General features: G+C 43.3%; 1 protein-coding gene across 1 annotated transcript; it reads right to left on the bottom strand.

Annotated features, from left to right (window-relative positions):
- Window positions 1-20,889: 20,889 nt before the first annotated feature.
- On the bottom strand, window positions 20,890-22,036 carry LOC122043827 (desiccation-related protein PCC13-62-like). The gene is made up of 3 exons (XM_042604401.1): window positions 21,699-22,036; window positions 21,390-21,615; window positions 20,890-21,267 (listed from the first exon to the last, which is right to left on the bottom strand). Exons 1-3 carry the CDS (start codon window positions 22,034-22,036, stop codon window positions 20,890-20,892), a joined length of 942 nt encoding a protein of 313 aa, XP_042460335.1.
- Window positions 22,037-22,289: the final 253 nt, after the last annotated feature.

Genomic DNA, 22,289 nt, shown 5'->3' with positions numbered 1-22,289 from the left:
TCACGCGTGCAGGATTTGAAGATCTACGTATTTATATACACGATAGAGTTAGAAAAATATATGCTTAAATAGTTTATTTATGAGTTATATCCAGTCTTACCAAGACCATGATCTAGTAGTCATGGTCTTAGCTTAGACTTCCAAAATGGATCTAATCTGGACCAGCGCCTATAGTCTCACTAGGACTCATCCTCACTAGATCACTCTCCTTCAGTTGACTTATCTCATAATTTGCAGTCTCTTGACTTGCCTCTTGACCCACCATGTCTTTCTATCAGAATCACACATCCGGACTTCAGCCAATTGTCTGGAATCGAACATCCCGACTAGACTTCAATCAGCTGTCAGGTCTCATAGACCCAACTGAACTTCCTACTAGAATTGTACATCTAGAATTCAGCCTAATGTCAGGTCCTCTAGACTCATCAATTCTTGCACACTCGATAAAGAGGTTAGACAAACATAACATCTAAATTTAAACCAATTGTCATTGATCAAAACTTAAGTTTGATCATTAATGCTAACTGCACCAACATATTACACATCCTCCGAGCCTACTCACTTAAGTAATGGTCAAGAGAAAGTCCTCTTGTATAAATGATCTCCACCAAGCTGAACCAACCAACTCTTTTCTTGATCATATGTGCTTGTTCCCGATCGGATGGTAAGGTGCCTTGAAGAAATGAGATTAATGGTGTCGACTAATTACTTTGTAATTCTAACTCGGTCTATCTTTTAATATGAGCTACTAGCAGTGTTTGCTCCACCGGCTTGTCCAGAGTCCACAGGACCAAGGAGTTAGCCAATTTGTCTAACTCGTCTGCCTTTTAATTTTCTACTCGGGGGGTTTTCTATAAAGTATATCCTTAAAGCTCTGCTTTTAATTTCTCAAATGCCTCCACATATAGCTTGAGACATTCATTATTAATCTCAAAATTACCCTCTAATTACTGAGCGGCTAACTTATAATTTGAATAGATTAAGACCCGAGTGGCTCCCACATGCCTTGCAGCCTGCATGTCGGCTATCCATGCTTCGTATTCTGCTTCATTATTAGTAAAAGTTATCGAATAGCCATCCAAAAGGAAATATAGGCTGGATGGTGCAGCTTGAGAAGAGATATGAACTGATACCACCGATTTGGAGGGGGGAAATGGATTTGGATTGAAAAACAGAGAGATGAAAATTTACCGATATAAGACATCTAAAATAAATCCCTTTTTTAGCAAGAAAAATAATCATCCGATGTTGATCGATGAAATAATATCAAGAAAAAAAAGAGTAAAATCAAGGTTCAAATAAAGGAGGAGCAATTGGTAAAATATACCGACCGATAGATGGTGAGTTCTTGGACAAGGTCGGGTTGAAAGGACCAGAAGGGTGGTTCCATCATCTCCTTGATAAGCTTATTCGAAAGCACAGGGACAGCAACACAGAGGGCGTCGATGGTTCCAAGCTGGGTCGTCCGGGATTTAATACCTTTGTATAATTGGTGAGGAGGTAGAAGATATACCTCACTTATCATGTCTGATTTAAAGTTGGATGCTTCCCCTTCGCTGTTGCTTTCCTCTAAAGTAGCTTCCCCTTCATCGATGCTTTCCTCTTGGTAGTTGGTTGTAAGTGTGATTCCAGTGTGGGTCTCAATTTTAGATTTGGATGATGATAATTTGTCCCATGTCGCTTTAAGATTCTTGTGCATTATCCGTCTTAGGACACGTTTTATAAACATGTATAGTGAAAGACTTAACGATAAATAAATTAATTTATTAGATTACACACACCACACACATGAAAGATACAATCATGCAGACAAGATCATAAAATAAAATGAAATTAAATAACAATTATTCTAGGTATACCTTATGGATGACTTGTAACGAGAAGGGCATCAACCTTTTACGACGTTATCAAACCTCACATCTATTCATATCCACGCTGAGCTCTTTAAGATAACTCCAAGAGAACAAGTTTTACTTTCAGAAGGTACTAGCCACGAGTGAAGGAGAAGGATCAAGAAGAGGAAAAAGAAGCAAAAGGAAGATTTTCTTCCTTTAGGCGGCTTATGACAACAAGAGGAGACCCTCTTGTTGTGGTCGGCAACAAGAGATGTTAGATTTTAAGGGATGTCCTAAGGCAATCGTCTTACAACTTTTACTAAATATAGATTCACTATTTGAGTGCATATGATATGTTTGATTGTCTTAAACTTATTTACTGAATGTCTGTAATATAATTCATAATATGAGAGAAATTGTGATTGGATTATAACTAGTGATTATCTCTACATGTGTAATTATGAACATATTAGAATTTCCCTAGTCGTTGAATTGATGCATTCGGATATCATTAATTCTATAAGTATAACATGGGTTATACTCCTTGGTTCACTAAGCATCTATTTTCTCACTGGTTGGAGACATTGGGATGTCGAGAGTTAAACGTGGATATTAGTTATGGTAACTAGTTCATTGGAGTAACTCGCTGTAAAACTTCATATGGTTATCTATATATATAGATATGTTTGTAAAGCTCTTACTACAGCTCGAGTGCTAGTTTCCTTTGATTTAAGGTATACAAGTCATCTTAGTCATGGAGACTTATACTTTGACATCTTAAGCAAACACCTTATTGAGGTGTGGACCCGGGATGATTGGATATAAGTCGAAATGCCTGAAGATATTTGGATAGCCCATAGAGGATCCGCCGCTCCTTGCGAGGAGATGTATATCCTATGGCTACTCATTAGGATTATCATTCAAAGTCTTTACCCAAAGAATCACATGTTAAGAGTACAAGACTCTTGCACACATCTACGAGTATTTTGAATCTGTAGAACGAGGAAGTTTTACTTGGACTAGGTATTGTTGGGAGCGAAATGTAGCTAGAGGGGGGGTGAATAGCTCGTCGCGATCATCGTGCTCATCGTTGCTTTGTTTCTTCGATGATGTGCAGCGAAAAATACACGAAACAAAACACTACAACGCTAACTCGTAGATTTACTTGGTATCCACCTCAAGAAGAGGTGACTAGTCCAAGGATCCACACACTCACGCACCCTTCACTATGAAAAACACTCCTTTTCGGTAACTACCGAAGGCGGAGAAGCCCTACAACACTCTCAATACAACAAGAAATACAGAGAAGCAAATACAAGGGAAAGCTTACACGGTTTACACAAGAAACCCTAACCCTAGCTTCTTCTTCTTGTTGCAACTCGCCTCTTGACTTGGACGTGCCTCCAAAAACCTTCAAGAACTGGCGTGACAGTGGAGAAGAAATACTGGAGCTGTAGCTGTGGTCGCGTGGATGAGAGCTGGAGAAGAAGTGCACAGAAAAATGCTCGCCAACGGACAGTGGAGAAGAAATACTGGAGCTGTAGCTGTGGTCGCGTGGATGAGAGCTGGAGAAGAAGTGCACAGAAAAACACTCGCCAATGGCTTTATCTACGCCAACGATCGAATTCCAATCGATTGGATTGCTCCCAATCAATTGGGGAGGCTTTGGATCGATCGACCGATCGATCCAGAATGCCTATGTGCTCTTGGAAATCGTCTGGATCTATCAGTCGATCGATCCAGAGCTAATCACACGAAATCGCAGCTCCCAATCGATCGGCCGATCGATTGGAGGCTTTGGATCGATCGACCGATCGATCCAGAGCTGTTCTGTGCGATCGCGAGCTTCTCCCAATCGATCACCCGATCGATTGGGAGGAGGCTTGTCGCGGGGACTCACCCAATCAATCAGCCGATTGATTGGGCATGAGCTAATCGATCGTCTGATCGATCCAACCCATGATTTTTGCCCAAAACCAAGTCCAAAGTCCCCTAAACCAACATTCGGTCAACCATGACCTGTTGGTACATCATACCTAGTATCCGACCACCCTTGACCTGCTAGGATTTTATCACTAAGTGTCTGGTCAATCCCTTTGACCCACTTAGACTTTCTCCTCGTGCCAAGTGTCTGGTCAACCTTGACCCACTTGGACTTACCAATACCAGGTGTCCGATCAAACTTGATTCACCTGGATTTTTCAATGCCTGGCTTCACTCATCAGGACTTCCCTTCTGCCTAGCTTCACTCACTAGGACTTCTCATCTGCCTAGCTTCACTCACTAGGACTTCCACCTAGCTTTACTCACTAGGATTTTCACCTGGCTTCACTCACCAGGATTTTTCCACTGCCCGGCTTCACTCACCGGGACTTTCACCTGCCTGACTTCACTCACTAGGACTTTCACCTAGCTTCACTCACTAGGATTTCCCAACTGCCTAACTTCACTCACTAGGTCTTTCACCTAGCTTCACTCACTAGGATTTTCACCTGCCTGGCTTCACTCACTAGGACTTTCTAGTCAAGTATGCTAACCTTGACCTACTTGACTATCTTTCACAATCTCACCATATGAATAATTGCACCTGCAATCTTCATGTATTGTCTCAATATATTGTCAAACATCGAAACCGAAACATCAAGACTCGAGCTCAAACCAATTCAAGCTCAGTCAACCAGGTCAACCTTGACTTAGGGAATATTGCACCAACAATCTCTCCCTTTTTGATGTTTGACAATACCTCCTTTAAGTTAGGCTAATTCCATAGCCTCAAACTTCTTCACGCCAATGTAAGAATGATGGTTCCCTTCATTCTTCCCCTTTCCTGGAGGGCAAACTCCCTCTTTAGGCAATGAAAGTCTAACCTAAACCCTACATTCTCCCCCTATTGGCATATATCAATAACTCTCCTCCTGAAGAGTTATCCAACGTTGTGTACAACTTCACTCGTTGTTCACAACCCAATAATGAAGGTCTCATACCCTTCAATATTCTCAACACATGCTCATCCATGAGCATACACCACTTGAACAATGAAGATATCCACTCTTCATTGTATTCAAATGCCTAACCTTGAGCATTTATCCGAAAGAAGGTTAACAACCTTCCAAGGTGTATGAAAAATAGATTTTCATGTCCTTAAAGAGTAACTCCCCCTAAAGACATGCACGTAACTTCTGTCATTGCACCAACAATGATTTGGAACCCCTAAACATATAGGAAACTCAAATTTAGAAGTTTTGAGGTTCAAAAATTCAATATTGAAACCAAACATCAACCTAAACTTCTACTTAGTCTTTCTTAACCAATCCATCCTTGTTTTTATCATGAAAACTCCCCCTAAATGTATACAAATGTGTTTTGAGGGGTTAGGAGTGGTTTATAGACTAAAAATGATTTAGAATGCTGAAAACAAGCTTTCCCAGTCAAAATCAGCATCCCCAATCGATTGGAGTTGGGTCCCAATCGATTGAACCTGCTTGAATTGATCCACTGATCGATTCAGCTAGTGTGGATCGATCAGTGGATCGATCCAGTGAGCTTCAATTCACGAGAAGCTCACTCTCAATCGATCGGGCGATCGATTGAAGGTCTGAAGTTGCTGAAATTTCATTTCAATCAACTTCAGAAACCCCTAGAAAATTTTACAAAATTCCAAAAATCATTAAAATCGTTGTAGACATTATTTAGGGTATATATTATTATGGAAAATTAGTTTTCTATGAAAATACTTCCTATTTTCAAGGATTGACACAAACTTGAAAACTTGTAAAAACTTTAGTGTTTTCTTCAAGTTTGTGTTTAACTTCTCAATGATGATTACTATCAAAAGATAGTCTTCATCAAAGTTTTCCAAAAGTATTTTAAAATGATTTTCAAAACCAATATCCAACAATGTTCTTTGGGCTCAATGCACATGCCTTGTACATTAGCTTTCCCAATGATTGGAAAACACATAACTATGTGTTTTGATAAACTTAAAACTAAAAAAAATGCACTAGATCAACATCTTGAGTTTTGTTTATCATCCTAGCATCTCACTTGTATCTAATGTGTACAAAACCACATACAAGTCACCTTATAGTTCTTTAGTGAGATGTAAACTTTGGTTTTGCCCTAATCTAGGGAGCATACATATCTATCTAGGCATTTTGAGGTTAGGAACATCCACCAAGGATGTTACTTGTTAATAAATATCATTTGTCCTTAATTGCAAGGAATTAAACATAATGCATGATATGTTATGGCATACATCAAAAAGAAGTAATTTTCAAAAGAAGATTTCCTATAACTACATGATGTATGTATGACATGACATGGTATTTTTTGCATTTTTCATAATAAGGCATGAGTGCAAGAATAAATATGATGTCATGACATATGAGCGGCCTAGATATACAAGATACTTCATGAAAAATCCCTTTCAAACACAAGAGAGGCGGGATGAGAGGCGAATAACGAGGAGAAGTGGAGGAACGTGAACGACAGTGGTTGGTGAGCCGAGCGGACAGCACGCGTATTGATTAGCAAAAGAAAAAGCAAGAGGATGGCATATCATTAGAGGCCGTTAAGGCCGATCGGAGTGGTTACAAAATGCCTTCATTCCAGGAAATCATAAAGGTCCTTTGGGATGGTGCTGAGGAGAGTCGCTTGATCTTGGGCCGGGATGAGGACGGAGTCAAGAAGCTGACCCTTGGACTTCAGGTAGGTTGTTGTGGCAGTCATAGCAAGCTTAAAGGCAGTGTACATCCGTTCACAGACTTTCTCTGAGAATTCGGCCGAACGGATGTAATTTAGCCTCAAGGTGGCGACCCAGCCTGGCTCAGCCTCCTGGTATTCCTTGAGGGCCGCTCGGGAAGCAACGGAGGTTGCCTGGTGTTCTTGCAAGGCAGCCTCAAGCTTCGCCACCTCATCCGATCGGGCCGCCTTCTCGCCGGCCAGCTGCTCCGTCAGCTCCTTAACCTGTTGCTCCAGGCCTCGAGCCTCGACGTTTTTCTTCTCCAGATCGGCGATGGTCGTCTTCTTCCGATCGATGGCAAGACTTATTTTCCGATCGAGTGTCTTCACCTGTCTTTCAAGTTCTGCCAGAGTATAGGCCTGATCGGCTATCTTCTTCCGTTCCACCTCCAACAAATCCTGGGCCTTCTTGAGCTCTTTCTGCAGCTTGGCGTATAAGGGGCCTTGGGAGCCGGACGGGCCGCCCGAAGCCTTCAGCTTCTTTATCTCTTCTTCCGCCATAGCCAAGCGGTTGGAGACAGCGATCTCCTCCACCCATCTCTGGCATGAACAAGAATATTAATAGCCGATCGGAATTACGGCATAAACAACTTCGGAAGAAAACACACTTACCCCGGTGGCCTGCTGCATATGGTTGTTGGCCAAGTTGCCGAGCGGAATCAAGGCAACCTGAGCCCTAGCATCGGCCCACATCTCGGCAAGGGGCCCCTTCATAGTAATCATGTGCTCGGGCACAGTTGGCCGAGCGGACTCGGCCATAAGCTCCTCGGTAGGGAGATGCAGCGTGGCCCTGATCATACGACTCCAGCCGGGAGTTGTGTAAGCAGATGCAGAACGGTCGGAGGCCGGAGTGGAGAACTTGGATAAAATAGTCGAGCGTTGAACTCGGCGAGGCACAGGAGGAATTGAGCTGACCGGCACCGCCTCGATGGGATCCGCGGGTTGGTCCAGGTGAGAGGGGGTCCGATCGGATGAGATCGCTTCAATCGCTGGGCTTTTGCCACGAGAAGTGTTTCCCTCTCGCTCAGGCGCCTGGATCGCAGAAGTGGCTGATCGTGGGGGAGTTTCCGACCGGCGTCTTTTTTGCCTAAGCGGGCGCTCTTCCTCCTGAATAGAACCTTCCTCCCGGACGGAAGGCCCTCGGCAAGAAGTTGCGCCAACCGCTGGCTCCGGGAGAGAAGCCTGAGCGGCCGACTCCCCCACATTCGTTTCGCTCTCTCCCTCGTGAGAGTCGACCGGGGTGATGCCCAGTTGCTCCATCTCCTTGGCGGCTGCCGCCTCAAGTGCCTCGGCTTTCTTCTTCAAGATACCGGCCATTATTGACTCCATAACAGCGTTTGCTGCGAAGGAAAAAGAAGAAAATTAGTTAGCAATCAAGGTGAAAGTTCAAGTAAAATTCTTACCAAAGCTGCTCGGAAGAGGAGTCCGGATCGGACTCAGGCCAAATATGTACAGTACGCCCTCCGGCAGAAACTTATTTATGTTGAGCTTCAGACCGGCCAGCAGTTTCGCAGCCTGAAGATAATCCGGTCGGGTCTTGAACTGCTTTAACTCAGGAGAAGTGGGTGGTCCGACATACCATTTGGTTAAGAAGGGAGACTGCTCGGGGAGACGAAGATAGAAGTAATACTCCTTCCAGTGTTTATTGGAGGAAGGAAGTTTATCAAAAAAGACAAGGCCGGGCCAAGCTTGGAACATATAAGTACCCGGTTCGGACTGTTTGGGATAATAAAAATAATAGAAGATCTCCGGTCGGAGAGGAATGCAGTGTATCTTGAATAACGCCACAACACCGCAAAGAAGGCGGAAAGTATTGGGAACTAAGCTTCCGAGCGGAATGCCAAAAAAGTTACAGACATCCACGATGAAGGGGTGAAGAGGGAACCGCAGACCGGCCACGAATTGGTCGAGGAAAAACTAGATACCTCCGCGCGGCGGTTTGTTCGGCCGAGCGGAGGGTGAGGGTAAAACAAGTTCAAAATCGGATGGGATAGCAAAATCATTAAATAAAACCTCGGCGTCGCGCCGATCGAACCGCGACTCCATGGTAGTATACCATGGGTCGAGAGCTAGGTCCGGGGTCTGAGAGGAACTGGCCATTGTCCGAACGGGCGAAACCACAAAAGGCGAGGAAAGGCAAATGACAGAAGGAAGAAGATGACAAACAATACAGCAACCAGAAAGCGAGAACTCGGCAAAAAGCACGAGGATAACAGAGAAGGGGTAAGGACCTTACAAAGAAGCTGAGGATCGAAAGGAGGAGGCTGGAGATCGCCGGAAACGGAAAAGCGGGATCGCCAGAAGTCTGAAACGCCAGAGGAAGCTGTGGAGAACGAGAAGGCACAGATGCGGTGAGGGGGGGGGGGGTAGAAGGTGAAGGCTTTATAGGGTTGGGCCCGAGCGGCCTCCACCGTCGGATGCAGGTCACGGGAACCGAAGCACGCATCGGGCCGTCCATTTTAGACCGCCTCAGTCTCGTCGTACACCATGCCACCGCCGTACGATGACGGCAGCAGCGCCATGTGGCATTCGGTTACTGGAGTGCATTTAATGAGCGCGTGCTCGGCCTTAATGACGGAGATTGGCGCAAATTCCGAAGAGATCCGAGGGAGGGTGGCGTTGACTGAGGCCGTAGCTACCCCCACACGGGCCGAGCAGAGGATGGTTTCTTGGATGCGCCGCTCGGCGCTACGGGCATCCAGTCAGTCGGATTATGCGCCTCCTTCGACTAGACTTGAAGGGGAGGCAAGTGATCCGGTAGTAAGGTCGAGGGACCCCCTCTGGAGGGGAGTCAACACCACGTGGAGGTCAAAAGGCAAAATGGTCAACCTAAGGTCGGGACGATCGAATAGGAGTAAGGTTAATAGGATGACCGACCGAGCGAGTCCGAGCCGAAATCAATAACCCCCCTGACAGGAGTCCGGTTTCCGACGCTCAAGGTGAAAAGGGTAGTCGGGCCGAGCGGATAGTCTGCTCGGCCAAGGCATAAAGCAGCATGGGCGGGAATAAGCTCGTCCGAGCACGCGACTGGGAATCTTCCCGGTCGGACCAATACCTACGCCCGGTCGGGAGTAATGTGCTGGTCGAACAGCTGGACGCTTGGCGCGGAGAAAGGAGACCATACGACAAAGGGAACAGTGGGAGCATCATTCTCAGAAACACCTGTCACTGACAAGAGGTATGTTCAACGACCAGGCCATAACGCAGAAGCCTAAGACAGAATGGTCTGCCGTCCCATCAAAGAGATGCTCGGACTGTAGCAGTATGGTGTCAGGCATGCTCTGCTGGCAAGCCCATACCGAGGTAAGGTGAGGTACACGTGTACGCCTCGATGAGAGTGCACAAGCCTCCCCATAGCTCTATATATAAGAGCCCCCCAGACTTCACAGGATGTATGCAATCTCTGATTCTCAACGCCACTTTTTCGCTTGCCTCTTGCCTGACTTGAGTGTCGGAGGGTCGTCGCCGGGAAACTCCTCCCGGCCCGACTTCTTTGCAGGTAGCGGCGGAGATCCACATCACCAGTCGGAGACAGCGGAGAGCGCCACGTTCCCAGCGTCCATCCACTCATCACTCGGACAGGATCATATATATATATATATATATATATATATATATATATATATATATATATATATATAGACACTAACTGTATGCATTACTGATGAAATCTGTAACAAATTCATAAACAAGAAATTATCTGCAATAAATTCGTTGAACTACCAAATTGATTTCCAAATTATGAAATGATCATATCAAGAAAGAGTAGTATATGATTAACAACACACACACAAATGAACTATCCTGCAATTCATTTCTAGATAAGTAAAAATAAGGAGTTGGAAACTCTTGCTTGCATGAAGAGAAACTAAAACTTTTGAATTTTTAGCAACATAAAGATAACTATTAGACAAAAGCTAAAAGGTGACGTGTCTTATCGGTGCCCAATCTTTTGGCACTAGTAAAATGATGAACTAGTCTATATGAAAGTCAATGTGGAGACTAGAGAAGAGCAATTGGAAATCCAAAACAAAATAGTTTAACTATTCCTCTGTCCTCAAAGTTCCTTGTACTTGCGAACAAAGAATTTAGAACATCCATGAGTATTTACTTGAACATGTCTAACATCTAAATTTAAATCTTCAAGCTTTGAGCATGGTTCAAATTCAATACCTGTTAGAGTGTATACTAAAAGTTTAACTTTTGTAAACATTTATTTTGAAATAAAGAATCACATTGGTCAAATGTCTACATTTATATGTTAAGTGTAGTTGTTCAATTAATTTATATTGTAGATAACATGGTGTGTAGTGTCACACACAGAAGATCATGTTATCAGTTCCTTATAAATTATAAACAGTAGCTCACGACTAAGATGGATAGGAACAAACCATTGGAATAGTCGTAGTGTAATTTGGTATTAATTTATCTTGACTATAAAATTATACTAGTATACTTTTAGTGTATTGAGCAGGACCATTTAAGGTAAGTTCCTTTTATACTGACTGTATAAAAGAACAAGACCTTTGTTATTATGGAAGTGTGTGCTTTTAATCATGATATAATAACAAACATATATACTCAATATTCATTTCTTTAATTTATCAAAGGGTGCGATTTAGTTCGATAAATCAATAGGTCCGATAAGTTGGGAAATGGTATTATTTATATGGTATGTTGTTGATTATAGAATAAAACTGTGTCCTAGTAATCTAGGTTGATAATGACCTCAAGAGGAGCTCATAAGGATTGTCATGTAAACCTTGCAGGTGGACTTAGTCTGACATGACGATAAGGTTGAGTTGTACTACTCTTGGAGCTAGATATTAATTAAAGTGAATTGTTAGTAACTCATTTAATTAGTGAACATTCAATATCTTAAACATAGGAAGATTAACACACTCATGATAAGAAGGAGCCCATATAGTAATATGGGATTGGTGCGGTAGTTCAATAATAACTCTTTAGTGGTTTGAGTTATTATTGATGAACTTGAGTTGGGTGTTTGGGGTGAACACGGGAAGCTCAAGTTCATCGGGAGACCAAAAGCAATTCCTCCTCTCGGTTCCTGTCATAGCCTCTTAGTTATAAAGTTTTATACCCACCTTCTTACCCATCCCAAGGTGGCCGACTAAGCCAAGCTTGGAGCCCAAGCAAGGGCCGGCCAAGATAATGCTTGGATGGGTTGAAGTGTGGTCGACCTAGCTTTAACTCAAGCTTAGTGGCCGGCCACAATAAAATTAAAGGGATTTTATTTTTTAAAAATATTTCCTTATGTGGAATCCATGATTTAAAAGAGAGTTTTAAAATTAAATCTTTCCTTTTATAGTTTCTACAAAAGAGAGAAAGGTTTAATATCTTTCCTTATTTGTAGATTAAAAGGAAGATTTTAATTTTGAAGAAAACTTTCCTTATTGTAATCATCCACATGTTTTAATAGAGAGATTTTAATTTATAAAAGTTTCCTTTTATAACCAACCATGAAGGGAATTTTTAAAGAGAAATTTTTATTTTAAAATTTTTCGGAAACAAATTAAGAAATTTTAATTTTGTGTTTAAAACTTTCCTTCTTTGGAGGATTTGAGGTGGCCGACCACATTAATAGAAGAAAATGATTTTTTTTATTAATTAAATTTTCCTTTCAATGGCAAGAAAATTAAGGAAGTTTTAATTAAAACTTTCCTTATTTGTCAAGACCAAGAAATATAAAAGAGAGGGTAGAGGTGCCTCACCTCATAACAATATATCTTCTATTATTCCTCTCTTCCTTGGTGGTGGTCGGCCCTCTCTTCCTCTTCCTCTCCTATTCTTCTTCCTTGTGTGGTCGGCGGCATCTTCATCTCAAGGAACTTGGTGGTGGTCGAATCTTGTTAGAGGAGGAAGGAGAGATAGGAGACTTTGTTTCTTAGCATCCCTTGGAGCTTGATTGGTGGCCGAAAGTTCTTCATCTCTTAAGAAGATTGTTGGTGGCCGAAACTTACTTGGAGAATAAGGAAGCTTGGGTGGATTCTCGTCTCGGTAGATCGTCGCTCACACGATGCCCGAGATAAGAAGAGGAATACGATAGAAGATCGTGAGGTCTATAAGCTACAAAAGGTATAACTAGTTATCAGTTTCCGCATCATAACTAGTTTATTCTTTTGTTTAGATCTTGAAATAACAAACACAAGAGGCTAACGTTTCTAGGTTTCGAATTTATGATTCGAGTTTGTGTTTCTTTTGTTTTTTCGATCTTGTGATTCAATTGTTCTTAATGGTTAAACCTAGGGTTACTATATGGAGATTAAATATTGAATTTCGTTGAAAGGCTTTGTCTAGGAAGTGGTGGATGCTCCTATAACCAAGAAGGCCTAGTGCCTCGCTATATTTAACCTGGAAGCCAATATCTGAAATAAATATTTAATCAAATTTGTAACATAGGTGGATTTGGATTAAGAATGTTAAGCATCGTTTGCGATCCAAGTCTAAACCTTTAAGAACAGATAAATTGAATTTTGAATCAATAATGTTAAGTTCTGTTTGTGATTCCTAATTTAATTTCTAAAAAACATAATACGTTGTTAGGAAAGGTTCAGGACTTGTATAAAATTTTTATACAGGGGAACCGGTGTAACGCCTGAAAATTATCAAATTAATTTTAGAAATATTCTATTATTTTCTGGAATTTTAGGATATTTTTATGGAATTTTTGGAGTAGAAGAAGTAGAAAAATTAAATAAAAACATAAAACAGCCTAAGCGGGAATTGAACCCGAGATCTATTAGACCCTACGACTTATAAATGACTCTAGTAACCAAGGGGCCCCAACAGGGGTGTGCTGAAAGGAAAGGAGAGAAATTATATTTATGAGTAAGTTGGGAAGTATTAACCACTTAACATAAATAGGGGAAATTAAGTGGAGATTTATTATTTGATCGACAACTTTCCCCTCAAACCCTCACCGTTGACCCCTCTCTCTCTCCCGCACCCTCTCGGTGCACAAGTCCCAAGAAACCTAGGGTTCCATCCCTAGGATCGTAGGAACACTTTCCGGCGACAACTCCGGCACGAGGACGTTCCTCTCCGCGAGAAGAACACGTAGACGTAAGAAGATCATCGAAGAGATCTTCTTCTCCGGAAACTTAGCGATCAGATTGTAAGGAAACTTAGCGCAGGATGTAAGTAATCCCTCACCTGCATTATAAGTAGCTAATTGTATGCTTTTATATTCTTAGTTCGCTTTTATACCCTTAGTGCAGCCATATGCAGAGTTAGAGCACGCCAGGTGCTCGATAAAATGACTAGTACAGTTATATGCTACAATAGGCATTTTAATAGTTCAGTTAAATGCCATAGTTGCATTTTAAATAGCATACATAGCCTTGCTTCAGTTTATATGGGACTACGGTCCAATAGGTGGGCTCCCATAGTCGCCTCTAGATTCAGATAACCTAGCTCTAGGTTCAGATAACCTAGTAAAAGCAAGATGAGATAAATCAGTTATGAACAGTATTTTACTTTTATCAGTGGCAATGTACTGGACTCTCAGATGTCCTTGGGTTGGGCTCCCATAGTCGTCCCTAGGTTTAGATAACCTAGTAAACCCTACTAGATTCGAGACTAGCTACCTCGGGTCTAGTTAGGGATACGCGCATAGCAAGTACAGCTGTCGGGTCCATCAGCAGCGATATTCACCCCCCCCCCCTCTATCGCGCTACTCGATCCTATCACTTACTAAGCTCCCAAGCTTATAGTTTTATTTTCCTTATACTGCAGATAAAGGTAAAGGGAAGATGGATTAGCGGAGGCTGGAGTTCAATGCGATCAGATGTGTGTGAGAAGGAACTTGGAATAAAGACCTTGGAGACCAGCAAGTTAAGGGATTAGAACTCCTTATAGTTTATTTTCTGCACCTTTTTAGTGTCTAAATGTTATGAATCATGAAGGTATGCATTAGGTTATGCCTAGACTTCTAGTTACCTTGATGTTAGTCGGTAAGTTATGAATCATGACCTGTTTAGTAAGAGTTTAGTGTTTATTAGTTGATATATCCATGTTGTACATGAAATTCTGAAATGCAGTAGAAATCAGAGCTCCAATTGATCAGCCGATCGATTGGGAGGTAATCTGTCGCGTACAGAGAGCTGTTGAATCGATTAGCTGATCAATCGGTCATGGATCGATCAGCCGATCGATCGGGAATTTAATTTCCATGAACAGAGAGCCTCTGAATCAATTATCGGATCGATTGGCTAGGTTGGATCGATCAGCCGATCGATCCAGAATTGACCTCGTGCACAGTAGCATGTTGAATCGATCAGTCGATCGATTGGAATGTCTGATTTCAGCTAGAAGTGTCAAATTTCAGCTTTTTGATCAAATAGAAAGTTAAGTTCCCTTCTTTAGCATATGTACAACTTCAGAAGTGTATTTTGAGTTTAATTTCCAAATTTTATAGTAAATAACAGAGAGTTTTAATTATTTCAGCTTTTCAGCACCTTGATACTTAGTGATATCCCAAGAATAGTTTAGCATAATGTAACCCCCGGCCTTACAGCCTGGTCAGTAGAAGGCGGGTCGTTACAGAGTGGTATTAGAGCAAGTTCCATATTTCCTCCACACACACATCAGCATTGAATCTGCAGCTTCCAAGTAAGAATGTCTCTCACTTTATTTATGTTTCTTGCTTTCATGTTTAGAGATAACTAAAGCATGTTCATATATGATAGCATCCAACATGATAATAGTAGTTATGTAAATATGATTGTATTAGTTATGTATGTCCTCTATTTCTCTAGAAAATGGTACGAGGATGCCCAGCAACAAGGGCACCAGCTACTGAGCCCCAACATGAGGCAGACAACTCAGTGCCTCCCCCAGACCTTACAGAGGTAGTGACTCAGTTACAAAAGCAATTAGCTGAACAGTAACAGGAGATAGCCACCTTAAAGGCTAATCAGCAGAACACTCTCACTGCCACTCCAGAACCTAACTTAGCAACCCCAGTAGTTACAGAGGTTCCACCAGTCCAACCTACAGTACCAGTAGCCCCAGCAGCAAGGGCAAGGAGAAAAGTCTATCTGATCCAGTGGCAGAAAATCAAACCAGAGAACTTCTCAGGCACCAGTGAACCATGGGATGCCCACGCCTGGTTCAAAACATTGGAGAGTACGATGGAGCTTCTGGACTGGCCAGAGTTTGAAAAGGTGAAATGCACCTCATTCTGCCTGATAGGAGACTCACGTATGTGGTGGGAGAGGATTAAAGCGAAGCGCCCAGTGAACCAGATGACATGGGCCGACTTCGAGAGAGAATTCTTTGAGGAGTTCTTTCACATGCGGGTCACAAATCGCCACTACGACGAGTTCACTGAATTTCATCAGGGCAACCTTTCTGTTGAGGAGGCCGTGAATAAATTCAACAGGTTGGCTCGTCTATGCCCTGAACTAGTCAGCACTGAAAGAGAACGAGTCCAGTTGATGCTCAAAATGCTAAGGCCGGAAATTGCAATGAACGTGGCCAGCGACGTTCATAGGTCGCAAACCATTGAAGAACTAGTAAGTAGTGCTCTAATCACCGAGCATTACCAGAACAACATCAAGCAGCAGAAGCAAGCCTTCTCAGAGTCTAAAAGCCAAGGAGGCTCAGGTACTCAGAAACACCAGGGCCACAGCTCTAACTGGAAAGGGAACTCCAGCAACAAACGTAAATCGGGGAGTTACCCAAAAGGAGGACCAGCTAGCAAACAGCCTAGCTATCCCAAGTGTTCTACTTGTGGGAAATTTCACCCAGGAGTTTGTCGCAAGGGCACACGAGGATGCTTCGAATGTGGCCAGGAAGGGCATATGGCTAAGCAATGCCTGAACAAGACCAATTTTACCCCATCGCAGCCGATTCAGTACGAAGACAAACCAACCCAGTTGCACTAGATGCAGGCTGCTTTAGATGGTCCACACATCAGCCAGGGCAGACTAGAAGCCCCCTCAGCCACAACGAACGCGAGGATCTACTCACTCACAAGAGAGGATGTAGCAAATGCCTCGACAGTTGTTACAGGTCATATCAGTATTTTACAGCAAAGTGCAACTGTCTTATTCGATACTGGGGCAACCCATTCTTATATATCTAAGACATTCGCTGAAAAGTTGGCAATATCTCCAGAGGTACTTAGTGGTCAGTTTTTGACAACACTACTTTCAGGAGAAGTTATGGCATCCACGCACTGGCTCCGAGCAATGCAGTCATTATAGCAGACAGAGAGCTTTTTGATGATCTTATAGTGCTATATATGGCTGACTACGATGTCATCTTGGGAATGGACTTTCTGATCAAGTACGGTGCCTCCATAGAGTGTCGTAAACAGAAAGTTATATTCCAACCTGAAGTAGGAGTGCAGTTTGGACCAAAGAGAAAGGCCAAGAAGTTTCTCTCAGCTCTGAAAGCACAGAAATTACTGGATTCAGGATGTAAGGAATTCCTAGCACATGTAGTCAGTACCAGTCAGAACAAGGACCAAAAGCTAGAAGAGGTCCGAGTTGTATGTGACTACCCAGCAGTCTTCCCTGAGGAGTTATCGGGCCTAACACCGGACAGAGAAATTGAATTTGAGATAGAACTCATCCCTGGTACGAATCCCATCTCCAAAGCACCCTACCACATGGCTCCAGCCGAACTGAAGGAACTTCAGGAGCAACTACAAGAGCTGCTTGACAAGGGTTTCGTACGCCCTAGTCACTCACCATGGGGAGCTCCTGTATTGTTCGTGAAGAAGAAGGACGGAAGCATGCGCCTGTGTATAGACTACCGGGAACTAAACCAAGTCACGATTAAGAACAGGTATCCTCTTCCCAGGATAGATGACCTGTTTGATCAGCTAAAGGGAGCAGCAGTGTTCTCTAAAATAGACCTCAAATCGGGATATCACCAAGTGAAAGTTAAAGAAGGTGACATACCCAAGACAGCTTTCAGGACCAGATACGGACATTATGAGTTCGTAGTCATGCCCTTTGGTGTGACGAATGCTCCAGCTACTTTCATGGAGCTCATGAACCGAGTATTTAGAGAATACTTAGATAAGTTTGTTATCGTGTTCATCGACGATATTCTTATCTATTTCAGAACTCAGGAAGAACACGCAGAGCACCTGAAGATAGTACTGCAGACCCTTTAACAGAACCAGCTATACGTCAAGTTCACGAAATGTGAATTCTGGCTCGATCAAGTATCCTTCCTGGGTCACATCACCTCCAAGGATGGTATCATGGTAGACCCCAGTAAGATAGAGGCCGTGAGTAACTAGAAAAGACCTAAGAACGCCAGTGAAATCAGAAGCTTTCTAGGACTAGCAGGCTATTACAGAAAATTTATAGAGGATTTCTCCAGGATAGCCTCCCTACTGACAGCTCTCACCAGGAAGAACAGGAAATTTCAGTGGACAGAGGACTGTGAGAACAGTTTCATCGAGCTAAAAAGAAGATTGACCAGTGCACCCATTCTGACTCTGCCAAAAAACACAGACAGCTTTGATATTTATAGTGATGCCTCTAAATTGGGACTAGGAGCAGTACTGATGCAAAATAGCAGGGTGATTGCCTATGCCTCCAGACAACTCAAGGAGTATGAGAGGAACTATCCTACTCATGACCTTGAGCTTGCAGCAGTTGTTTTCGCCCTCAAAATTTGGAGACATTACTTGTATGGAGCTCAGTGCAGAGTGTATACAAATCATTAGAGTCTGAAGTACTTCTTTACTCAGAAGGATCTGAATATGCAACAGCGCAGATGGCTTGAGCTGGTCAAGGACTATGACATAGGCATCCTCTACCACCCAGGAAAAGCCAATAAGGTGGCAGACGCACTTAGCAGGAAGTCCAGTGCCACCTTACTATCCCTAGCAGCTATGTCACCGCCCCTACAAAAGGAGATTACAGATTTCGGTCTCGAACTTGTAGATGGGCAACTCTCTACTATGACATTAGCATCAACCCTGCTTGGTGACATCCAGACAGCTCAGGAGCAGGACCCTGAAATTCAGAAAATCACGCAAGGGTTAGCAGAATCAGAAAGTGGAGAGTTCAGAGTATCTGATAGTGGGGTACTGTATTTTGGTGATAGACTGTGCATTCCAGATCAGGAGGAACTACGAAGGAAGATCCTAGATGAGTCTCACAAGACTCCTTATGCGATGCATCCTGGTTCCACTAAGATGTACCAAGACCTAAAGAAACATTTTTGGTGGCCTGGGATGAAAAGAGACATCGCTAGATATGTCAGTACCTGTCTGACCTGCCAGAGGGTCAAGGCAGAACACCAGAGACCAGGAGGAGTTCTGCAGCCCATTCAGATCCTAGAATGGAAGTGGGAGGATATTTTCATGGATTTTATAGTGGGGCTACCCAGAACTACGAATGGTTTTGATGCCATCTAGGTAATAGTCGACAGATTGACTAAATCAGCCCACTTCTTAGCTATCAGGATATCCTACTCCATTGAGCAGCTAGCTCAGTTGTATCTCAAGGAGATCGTCAGACTGCATGGAGTCCCACGGGCCATCATTTCAGATAGAGACGGTAGATTCACATCACACTTCTGGGAGTGTGTACAGTCAGCACTGGGCACCAGGTTAAAGTTTAGCACAGCTTTCCATCCTCAGACAGATGGTCAGATGGAGTGAGTAAATCAGGTACTCGAAGATATGTTCCGAGCATGTGCCCTAGACTTCAAGGGAAGTTGGTGCAAATATCTGTGTTTAGCAGAATTTGCATACAACAACAGCTATCAGGCCACTATCGGCATGACACCCTATGAGGCTCTCTACGGGCGGAGGTGTAGATCTCCAATCTGTTGGTATGAAAGTGGTGAACAGAAAGAACTAGAACTTTAGACAGATCTAGTAGCAGATACCATAGCAGCTATACAGCAGATCCGCCAGAGGATAGAGACAGCTCAGAGCCACCAGAAAAGCTATGCTGATACACGGCGCTGACCCTTAGAGTTTTCAGTTGGGGATACAGTATTTCTCCGAGTGGCTCCTATGAAGGGAGTAATGCGTTTTGGGAAGAAGGACAAATTAAGTCCTAGATATGTGGGACCATACCTTATCACTAGAAGAGTTGGCAAGGTAGCATATGAGCTAGAGCTACCCCAGGAGATGTCAGATATCCATAACGTATTTCATGTCTCTATGCTGAAGAACCACATCCCAGATGCCACCCAGGTGATTGAGCCTCAGTCGGTACAAGTCCGCGAAAACCTCAGCTATGACAGTCGGCCTATTCAGATAATAGACCGAGTAGTTAAGAAATTGTGGAATAAGGAGGTACCATTAGTAAAAGTTATTTGGCAAAATCACACAACAGAAGAGACAACTTGGAAGATAGAAACTAGTATGAGACAGAAGTACCCAGAGTTATTCTAAGTTCGAGGATGAACTTTTTATAAGGTATAGGGGATTGTAACGCCCGAAAATTCTCAAATTAATTTTAGAAATATTCTATTATTTTCTGGAATTTTAGGATATTTTTATGGAATTTTTGGAGTAGCAGAAGTAGAAAAATTAAATAAAAACATAAAACAACCTAAGTAGGAATTGAACCCGAGACCTATTAGACCCTATGACTTATAGATGACTCTAGTAACCAAGGGGCCCCAGCAGGGGTGTGCTGAAAGGAAAGGAGAAAAATTATATTTATGAGTAAGTTGGTAAGTATTAACCACTTAACATAAATAGGGAAAATTAAGTGGAGGTTTATTATTTGATCGACAACTTTCCCCTCAAACCCTCACCGCCGACCCCTCTCTCTCTCCCGCACCCTCTCGGCGCACAAGTCCCAAGAAACCTAGGGTTCCATCCTTAGGATCGTAGGAACACTTTTCGGCGACAACTCTGGCACGAGGACATTCCTCTCCACGAGAAGACCGCGTAGACGTAAGAAGATCATCGAAAAGATCTTCTTCTCCGGAAACTTAGCGATCAGATTGTAAGGAACCTTAGCGCAGGATGTAAGTAACTCCTCACCTGCAGTATAAGTAGCTAATTGTATGCTTTTATGTTCTTAGTTCACTTTTATACCCTTAGTGCAGCCATATGCAGAGTTAGAGCACGTCAGTTGCTCGAAAAAATGACTAGTACAGTTATATGCTACAGTAGGCATTTTAATAGTTCAGTTAAATGCTACAGTTTCCGTTTTTGCCTCTTTTACAAATTTATGTTAAAATAAAGGCCAAATATATTGCTTGAGATGGGCACTCACCCATAATCTCGAAGATTACAACGCGAGTATACACATAATCTCATAGATGCCATCATTATTCAATCCGAGCTATCACTCTCTTCTCAAAGAGATGCCAAGAATGCCCTTGCGATTTTCCCATCCCCGCCTTTAGGGAGGAACCCTCCGGGCACATGCTCACTCCCAGTCCCATACACCACCCGGAGCACCTCTGCCGGAGTTCGCTTGTAGCCGAGGGAATCCTTGTTGGCCGACAGTATGTTGGTGGACATCCTTGCCTCGGCCCCCAGCTCCCGCGGCACCAGCAGCCCTTCGTCCTTCATGCCGCACATCGCCAGCCGGTTCCTCAGCTCCGATATCCGAACCGTGAACTCCGCCACCGTGATATTGTACGGCGCCACCAGCTCGTCCTTGCGCTGATACAGAATCGCCCTTATGATCGCATCTTGCCCAGCTTCCACGGCCAGCAATCCCGCCAAAAGCTGCGCAAATTTACAGTTACAAACAGTTAATCTATAATAATATAATTATATATATATATATATATAATTATATATATATATATATATAATTAAGCCATTCGACGATCGATCTCTAGGATTACCCTCTTGGCGACGAAGCCATTGGTGTTGGGGTTTGCGCCGACGTAGGCGACCAGGCCCATGTAAGGGATCGCGTAGGAGGCGAGGAGGTAATTGAGAGTGTCAACGTAGGGATCAAATGGAGGATTCAGATGGTATCCCAAAGCATTGTCCATTATGTTCGCGAAGTTGTGAGCGCTCAAATCGAGTTGAGGCCTCGGGAACCCTCCGACAGTGCTCTTGATCGCCCTTCATATATCAGTTACGATGCGCGATCGATCAGCTAGTTCAGAGTGAATCAGGAGGCGTAATTTAATTTAATGAATATATACCTCAAATGGCCGACTTCTTGATAGGCAAACTCCTCGATGATGAGCTTTGTGGTCGCGTCGAGGTTGGCCTTCCTCGCGCCGATCGGCGGCGGCCCGCCCATGGCCAGCTCCGGCGCGACGGAGTCGAGCCCGCGGCCGAGGGCGCCGAACAGGAAGAAGTCACACTCCGTGTGCTCCAGGTTCAGCGCGAACTGCAGCAAGTCCCTGTCCAGGAGGAGCAACGGCTCCCCGATCGTCGGCGACCCACATGTTGGATTCTTGGCTGCTCCGATCACCGTCACGACCGCGGCCGTGGAGAGGACGAAGAGAGACAAGACACGGACCGCCACAAAAGCCATGCCGATCGACCAAGCTCCAAGCAAGCGAGTCTGATGCACGAGATCAAGAGGGTTCCCTGGCTTTATATAGATCGAGCTGAGCTGAGGGGGATATTAATGCGTTTTTCAAATTTATGTATTTTTTTTATTTTACACTTGTAATAATTATTATTATGGAAAACTTATTTATTTATTTCCAGTATTTTAATGTGTTTCTCGTATTTTCCTATTTTACATGTGTAATAATCAATGTTTATTTATTTATTTCAATGTG

Source organism: Zingiber officinale, chromosome 2A (assembly GCF_018446385.1).
Source record: "Zingiber officinale cultivar Zhangliang chromosome 2A, Zo_v1.1, whole genome shotgun sequence".
NCBI classification, from domain to species: domain Eukaryota; kingdom Viridiplantae; phylum Streptophyta; class Magnoliopsida; order Zingiberales; family Zingiberaceae; genus Zingiber; species Zingiber officinale.
This window is presented reverse-complemented; position numbering and strand designations above follow the sequence as displayed.

Bases quoted from the DNA above. Each gene is read 5' to 3' on its own strand.
- LOC122043827 (XM_042604401.1), bottom strand. From the start codon at position 22,036: ATGGCTTTTGTGGCGGTCCGTGTCTTGTCTCTCTTCGTCCTCTCCACG. The intron at 21,616-21,698 runs GTATATATTCAT...TGATATATGAAG, and splicing joins CAAGAAGTCGGCCATTTGAG to GGCGATCAAGAGCACTGTCG. The intron at 21,268-21,389 runs GTAATCCTAGAG...AAATTTGCGCAG, and splicing joins ATGGCTTCGTCGCCAAGAGG to CTTTTGGCGGGATTGCTGGC.